This window comes from Ciona intestinalis, unplaced genomic scaffold (genome assembly GCF_000224145.3).
Source record: "Ciona intestinalis unplaced genomic scaffold, KH HT000025.2, whole genome shotgun sequence".
In the NCBI taxonomy this organism is placed as follows: Eukaryota; Metazoa; Chordata; class Ascidiacea; order Phlebobranchia; family Cionidae; genus Ciona; species Ciona intestinalis.
Genome location: NW_004190347.2, coordinates 416,566 through 424,270, shown reverse-complemented (window position 1 = coordinate 424,270; position 7,705 = coordinate 416,566). Strand labels below are relative to the sequence as shown.

Sequence of the window (7,705 nt, the reverse complement as noted above, 5' to 3'; positions counted from 1 at the left end):
CCCCGCCATGTTAGGATAGATAATTTACATACGTGGCAACTTGTAAGCGGGCACGAGGTGTATAAAACAAAACACCCGTGTTTTAACGACTGTCATTGCCTTGCACTCAAGGATTAATAAGTTACATTTAATCATTCGTGTCCTTAAACTTAATGTTACCTCAATACACAACAAAGTTATAAATACACTCGTTTACTTTTCAAATGGACCGTTTAACCATGTATAACACTCAGTTACAATTACATATTTAATCTGTTCTACACGTAACTAACACCTTACAATAATTTAACCCATTGAATTTTAATTAACAATTAATTAATTACAGCTGTGGTTCCTGGTTACGATGGAAATGCATTAAGGATTGACAAAAGTTCCGTCAGAATTGGGACGAGTTCACCAACACTGGCTCGTAATTGTATGTTTGAACCCCAGTCATGTAATGGAGGTAATTATGTTGTTTGTATTACGCACACTCTTATTTGTATTATAAGTTTAGCTTGATAATAATTAAACCTAAAAGGCTTGTTTGTCTGCTAGGGGTAGAGATCACGCTTATTTCCTTCCAATTAAATGCAAATATGTTTTTAACTGTGAGCTTGTTTTAACAACTGTTGTTTTGTTGCAATATCCTGTCTTTTCGTTTAAATATTTCTAAATCTGTGCTACCGTAATCGAAGAGACAAATAAAGTTATTAATATATATGCTTAGAGTTTGGGCTGGCTATATTTGTAGGCAATTTACTTAAATAAAAAAACAAACAGTGCAAATACATAATACAGTGTTTATTTAATAGGTTGCACTTTCTCTTTTGGAAAACTGATTTGCTTTGGTATTATAGTCCAATTGTATCTAGTTTAAAAGCCATTAGTTATAATTTAATTATAACTTGAACATATGAACTTACTTTGAATGAATGTAACTTTCCCCTGGTGGTTGGATAACGACAGTTGTTATAACACAGGGGTTATGTTTCATACACCTTGTGTCCACTTACAAGTTACCACATGTGTAACTTTGTGGGTGATACTTTAATTAGTAACTTTTCGGGACTCGGCAAAATAGAATTTCTTTAACATAACTTAGTAACCTTTTACCCAACCCTAGGTGCCAGCATATCCAACTGGTTATATGTTCGGGAATGGCCTTCAACATTCTTATTCGGTTCAACTTTCACAACCAATGTTTTCCCACTGACTGGACCTGGGTTCGCGATGTACCCGCACTCTAATAGAGTTGAATATGTTGCACACGTTGTATTTGCTAATCGTGAGTTTTAACTCTGACCTAAACCCCACGTCCCATGGCGTACCTCACTGTAGAACCTCACCCATATAGAATAGAATGTGCATATACAATGTTGGGGTATTGGGCCAACTCTGGTCTAAATCCCAGGTCCCATGGCTTGCCTCACTGTAGGACCTTACCCATATAGAATAGAATGTGCATATACAATGTTGGGGTAATGGCCAACTCTGGTCTAAATCCCTGGTCCCATGGCTTGCCTCACTGTAGGACCTTACCCATATAGAATAGAATGTGCATATACAATGTTGAGGTAATGGCCAACTCTGGTCTAAATCCCAGGCCCCATGGCATGCCTCACTGTAGGACCTTACCCATATAGAATAGAATGTGCATATACAATGTTGAGGTAATGGCCAACTCTGGTCTAAATCCCAGGTCCTATGGCTTGCCTCACTGTAGGACCTCACCCATATAGAATAGAATGTGCATATACAATGTTGGGGTAATGGGTCAACCCTGGTCTAAATCCCAGGTCCCATGGCATGGCTTACTGTAGGACCTCACCCATATAGAATATAATGTCCATATACAATGTTGGGTAATGGGCCAACTCTGGTCTAAATCCCAGATCCCATGGCGTGCCTCACTGTAGAACCTCACCCATATAGAATAGATTAGTGTGTATCAGTATGTATATATAGTCTGTAAAATATGGCTCCTCTATTGTTAATACTTCAAACTTTATTGTAATGTACATATCTATCTATTGTACCTCGCATGCCACAATCCAAGTGCAAATTAAATTGTTAAAAAGAGAAAAAAGTGACAAAAATGAATTTGCAAAGCCCAAACTCTCACCCTTTGTTTATAAATAATTATTCTAAGTTTCTAACACACTCCATACCTGCAGAGACAAGATACATAGCTTCAATATCTCGTGACTTGATTCCACTTAACACATGGACACACGTAGCAATGACATGGTCACCTGAAAACGGTGTTAAAGTAAGTGAACTGCAAAGTGTGGTGTAAAAGTAACTTATAAAACTTTACTTTTGTTGGGTCAAATGACGGAATGTAAGATATTTTTAGTTTAGCAGCCACTCTTTGTTAATTAATACTTCCCCTCAAGTAGTTTTTCACCACTTTATTTCCTTATCCTTCTTTTTTGAATTTAATCAACGCGACCACACTATCCGGTTTAAAAGAGATAAAAAAATCAATTATAACCGTTAGATAATATTGCGTTTCTACAGTTCTACATTAACGGTAGCGAACCAAGCTACGCCACCCCGTCAAAAATTGACACGTATTCCACAACCCCGTCATTCTACAACCTCCACTTTGGAAGTACCAAGTTGTCCATAGACATCGATGAAATGAAAGTCTGGTATCGCGAGCTTTCACCCACGGAAATACACGACGTGTTTCAACCACCAGGTAAAGTGTTGTCTAAATTGTCAGCCAAAGATTAAAAAATCATCATAATTGGGTACGAGTTGTATGAAACAGAATACCTGTGTTGTGCCCCGAGAAAATAAGCTACAAGGACGGTAACTCCTAAGCAGGAATGAGAACAAGGTGTATGAAACAGAACACCCATGTTATAACAACTGTTGTTGCCCCGCCATGCGAGGGTAAATAAGTTACATACGTGGTAACTCTTAAGCGGGCATGAGGTGTGTGAAACAGAACACCCGTGTTATAACGACTGTTGTTGCCCCACCATTCTAGGATAAATAAGTAAGATACGTGGTAACTCTTAAGCGGGCACGAGGTATATGAAACAGAACACCAAGGTTATAAGGACTGCAGTGTATTTTTATATTTCAAACATTTTTATATTTCAAACGTTCTTTAATGTTTTTAGTTAGATACTCTTTATTTTAAACATTTAAAGTTTACCTAATACAACAGCATACTACAAGTTATAGGTTACCTTAAAGCTACTAGAGTCTGTAACAATTTTTTAATATGATCTTTGCAATTGTTTTTGAAGAGATGAATAATAATTATTTAATGTTAAATATAATGGTAAGTATTTTTTTTTAGTTTTATAAAATTTTAATTTGTTGCTGTTTATATTCTAGCCGTTGCAACAACAGAAGCAATAACAACAAAAGGTCACACTACAAAGCAAACACAAAGTACAACAACTGTTAATCCAGCAACAACAAAAAGTCAGACAACAGAAAAGCCTACAACCAAAAGTCCCACAACAAAAACAACAACAACAGCAACAACAAAAAGCCGAACAGAGTTTCCTCCAAGTACAAGTAATATATTTGCTTGTACTTGAATAAATGTAACTTATTTATCATCGCATGGCGGGACAACAACAGTCGTTATAACATGGGTGTTCTGTTTCATACACATCGTGCCCGCTTACGAGTTACCTCATATGTAAGTTATTTATCCTGAGTAATGACAAATAGCAGCATTAAGGCGCTAACCACTTTGCCACGGCACCAGATTAAAGCACCACAGATTAACAATTAGGAGAAAGTCTCAAAACTGTACATTGAAATTTAAAACAAAACAGAATGACACATGATAGTTCTTATTATAATTTCAGATTTCTGGACAACTGAAACAATCATTGCTGTTTCTGTTGGAGTTGGAATTGCGTTGTTGGCGTTCATTATTTCACTCATAGTCTGTTGTTTGCTGTGCAGAAGATCAAAAGAGAAGAAAAGGGGAACTGCTGTGTAAGGGGCTTGTTGTGTGCACTTTGGGCTTGTTGTGTGCACTTTGGGCTTGTTGTGTGCACTTTGGGCTTGTTGTGTGCACTTTGGGGCTTGTTGTGTGCATTTTGGGTCTGTTGTCTCACTTTTCAATATTTCTTTGCTCAATTTTTACTTTACGCACGTTGTTTTTGTTGTTAGTTAACAAATAACCATCTTTTTTGTATGTTTTCAATGCAAAATATTTTCTTTTTTACTTTATGAGACCAAACTCAGAATATTAATTAAATAAAAATTTATAATATTCATAATATTTTGTTACTAAATCATTTTATATTTTTAACTTTGGTCTTTGTACATTTACTCATTTATGTCTAACTGTTGTGCTTAATAAATAAGCAAGTCACTTCTGGGCTTTTTACCACAAATATGCCAAACCATAGAAAGCAAACACATGATAGTTTAACATTGAATAAAATACTTTATATCACAAAATTACTTAAGCATAAGATTGAATATGGAGATTGAAAAAATATTAAACCGTTATTGCTGGTCTTACATCTGAGGTTCATAGATAGCTTATAATATAGTCCGATGTCCATAGATATCTTATAATATAGTTGGAGGTTCACAGATATCTTATAATATAGTCCGAGGTTCATAGATATCTTATAATATAGTCCGAGGTTCATAGATATCTTATAATATAGTCCGAGGTTCATAGATATCTTATAATATAGTACAGTTGAGAGTTTGTTTGAAAAGAACTTTTCAACTTTATTTATACTTGTGCAGACATGTACATGGTATATGATCCTTGATTTTAAACCATGACTAGATTTCAAACAAGAAAATCCTGCAACAAATTTAATCACAACATTTATTTCTACGACAATGAAAAAATCGACAAAATTTAAACATCACATGTATTTCTTGCAGCACAAAAAGTTAATCTTTATTTCATTGATCTCTTGATCTGTTCCATAGTAGATTGGTTTTTATCAATTTCTGATCGGACTTCCGAATATTTTCGCGCAATCGCTTCAAACTCTCCTCCCATATTCTTGTAAGCTTCCAATCGAAGGTTTATTCGTTCCAACTCGGTGTGGAGGAGGGTGGAGGTTTCCTCTTGGTGCAAACTGTGGGTGGGAACAAGTAAGTCTTCAGGTAGTGAGCATGAGGTGTATGAATACACCATGTGTGTCTGGTGTATAAGAAGACACCCATGTTATAACTCGACAGTGAGCATGAGGTGTATGAATACACCATGTGTGTCTGGTGTATAAGAAGACACCCATGTCCATGTTATAACTCGACAATGAGCATGAGGTGTATGATAAACTATGTCTTAATTTGACAATGAGCATGGAGTTTCAATTTTATAACTCACCGTATTTTCTTCAAAGCTTCAAGACGTTGAGGGGAATAAGTTTCACAAACTAACTTTACTCTCGTACACCTTTAGTTAAAGACAAAGTTAACAGCATGTAAAAGCAATGAAACTTTTTGTCTTTTATGACTGATAATTTGGACAACCCATTAGTGACTACTGAGTTGGAGCAATTGCCCTTGAGTGTCTTGCCCAAGGACACATACTGATACGCCAATAACGGTAGCTGCAGAATTAAGTCTGCATACAAACAAAAATAATCTACAACAAAAAATCACATTTGTGGTAACTGGTAAACTGGCACGAAGTGTATGAAACAGAATACCCGTGTTATAACAACTGTCATTGCCCGCCATGCGAGGATAAATAAGTTACATACGTGGTAACTCATAAGCGGGCACGAGGTGTATGAAACAGAACACTCGTGTTATAACAACTGTCGTTGCCCCGCCATGCGAGGATAAATAAGTTACATTCATTCTTGCAGCTTATATATATTATGTTGGGGTAAAATAGCACATGCTTTCATTTCCTTGATCGTCCCGTTTAGTATTAAAAAATCTATCTAACTATAAGATATAGGTATACCATAACAGGTTACTACATATCTACCTTCAACTTACTTTAACTTTGCAGCCAATGTTTCGCAACTCTGCATCGCATCTTTGATCACTATTTGATTTTTCCTTGGTTGAAGATCAAAAGTATATTTGGATAATATTTCCGTGAGTGAGTCAACGCAATTATGAAGCTCCTGTAATATTAATGATAACATCATGATATCTATGATGTAATAATGTAGGTAATAAGTTTAAAATACCACAAGCAATGACTGTTGGAAGTTCTTCCAGTGAGTGAGTGTGTGAACTTGTTAGTTTTAAAAATTGTACTTAAAATGGTAAAAAATAAAGAGAAATATGAATATTTATCCTCGCATGACGGGGCAACGACAGTCGTTATAACACAGGTGTTCTGTTTCATACACCTCGTGCCAGCTTACCAGTAACCACGTATGTAACTTTTTGAAGTATTACTTCTCAAAAACATTTTTATTTATTATTTTCTTTATTTACCTGATGATAATCCACATAAAGGTCCAGCAGTTTCTCTCCCAGTTCAGATGAATATTTATCCAATTTTGCAAATTCAAGTTTTTCATTTTTCACCATTTCTCCGAGTTGTAAGGCACGTGCGTGTAATACTTTGCCATTCTCTGGTGGTGAGTTTGTTTTCGGATGAAGTCAATATTGTTGCTTACACATACAATATATAATATATATATATATATTGTATGTGTACAATATACATGCATTTAGCTAGTTATAAATTCCTATATAGTAGGTTGGGGTGAGATGGGACATGTTTTCATTCTCTTTTATTTCACAAATAATAATTTACATATCCATGCTTTTGTCTTTTTTTTACACTTTTATTCAACTAGTTTAAGATATTCAGAAATCCTTATATAATATATAAGAGCAAGATTACCAAGACTGAATTCCTGTTTACCTGATAGTTTGGGCAGGTCATGAATTTTCATTAAATTTAAACAAGTGTTGCTCAAGTGCGTTTCAACTTTTTGCGAAAGTAATTTCTTCCCCTGGTCGAGTTTCTCCTGGGAGACATAGAAATGTTATAAAACATTTATGAGCATAGAAATCTTGATAAAAATAATAATAGAATTCAATAGTCGGCTGTTTAAATTAAGAAGAACAATCGCCTACAAAGTTACATATGTGGTAACTTGTAAGCGGGCACGAGGTGTATGAAACAGAACATCCGTGTTATAATGACTGCGGTTGCTCTGCCATGGGAGGATAAAAGTAACATTCCTTACTATTGTTCTATATTTATACATAAGCTTCATTCATTACAACCCAACTAACCTTATCATCCAACATAGAAGTAAGATCATGACGCCGAACATTGAAAGCCGAATCCTCGTCGACGGAATTCAAACATTGAGCGATTTGAAAAGCTTTAGGGGCTTCCCCTAACTAGAGAAAATGTTGGTTTATACTTGGTTTAGGTGAAAATAGGTTTTTAAATTCTTATCATTACAAAAATGTATTTTGGCTGTTAAATTTTAGAGCATTAACATAACAGCATGGCTAATCCACTGTAATAAATTTTTCAGCAGAAATATCCAATTGTTTGCAACAAACACCCAAGTTCTTACATCACACTCCTCATTATGATCCAACACATGTTGAACAGATAAATACAATGTTTGTTGTTTCAACCATTCGCTCTTCGTGGATGATAATTTCGCATTCGCCTGTTGAATAGAAAGTTTATTTTAATGTTTATTTATTGATGAATGAACGTAACTTATTTTCCCCACAGCAATGGCAGTCATTATAACACTAGTGTTCTGTTACCAAG

The 7,705-nt window shown here is 35.3% G+C and overlaps 2 protein-coding genes across 9 annotated transcripts in view; one reads left to right on the top strand and one right to left on the bottom strand.

Moving 5' to 3' along the window:
- The window catches only part of LOC100185399, a 7,850-nt gene extending 3,433 nt beyond the window's left edge, over window positions 1-4,417 (top strand). For 2 of the 4 annotated variants that reach the window (XM_002124980.5, XM_026837848.1), the window contains exons 6-8: window positions 2,503-2,686; window positions 3,337-3,522; window positions 3,822-4,098. In XM_002124980.5, coding sequence (XP_002125016.3) covers window positions 2,503-2,686; window positions 3,337-3,522; window positions 3,822-3,958 — 507 coding nt within the window. In that variant the 3' untranslated portion in view covers window positions 3,959-4,098. Of the gene's footprint in view, window positions 1-2,502; window positions 2,687-3,336; window positions 3,523-3,821 lie in introns of all 4 variants that reach the window. The other 2 variants (XM_026837849.1, XM_018815047.2) reach the window with 2 other exon arrangements.
- A 379-nt stretch (window positions 4,418-4,796) lies between these two features.
- LOC100187022 overlaps window positions 4,797-7,705 on the bottom strand; it is a 7,562-nt gene continuing 4,653 nt past the window's right edge. For 2 of the 5 annotated variants that reach the window (XM_002120495.5, XM_009862674.3), the window contains exon 8: window positions 4,797-5,069. In XM_002120495.5, coding sequence (XP_002120531.2) covers window positions 4,886-5,069 — 184 coding nt within the window. In that variant the 3' untranslated portion in view covers window positions 4,797-4,885. Of the gene's footprint in view, window positions 5,070-5,320; window positions 5,390-5,943; window positions 6,075-6,393; window positions 6,534-6,829; window positions 6,936-7,206; window positions 7,318-7,499; window positions 7,599-7,705 lie in introns of all 5 variants that reach the window. The other 3 variants (XM_009862673.3, XM_009862675.3, XM_018815049.2) reach the window with 3 other exon arrangements.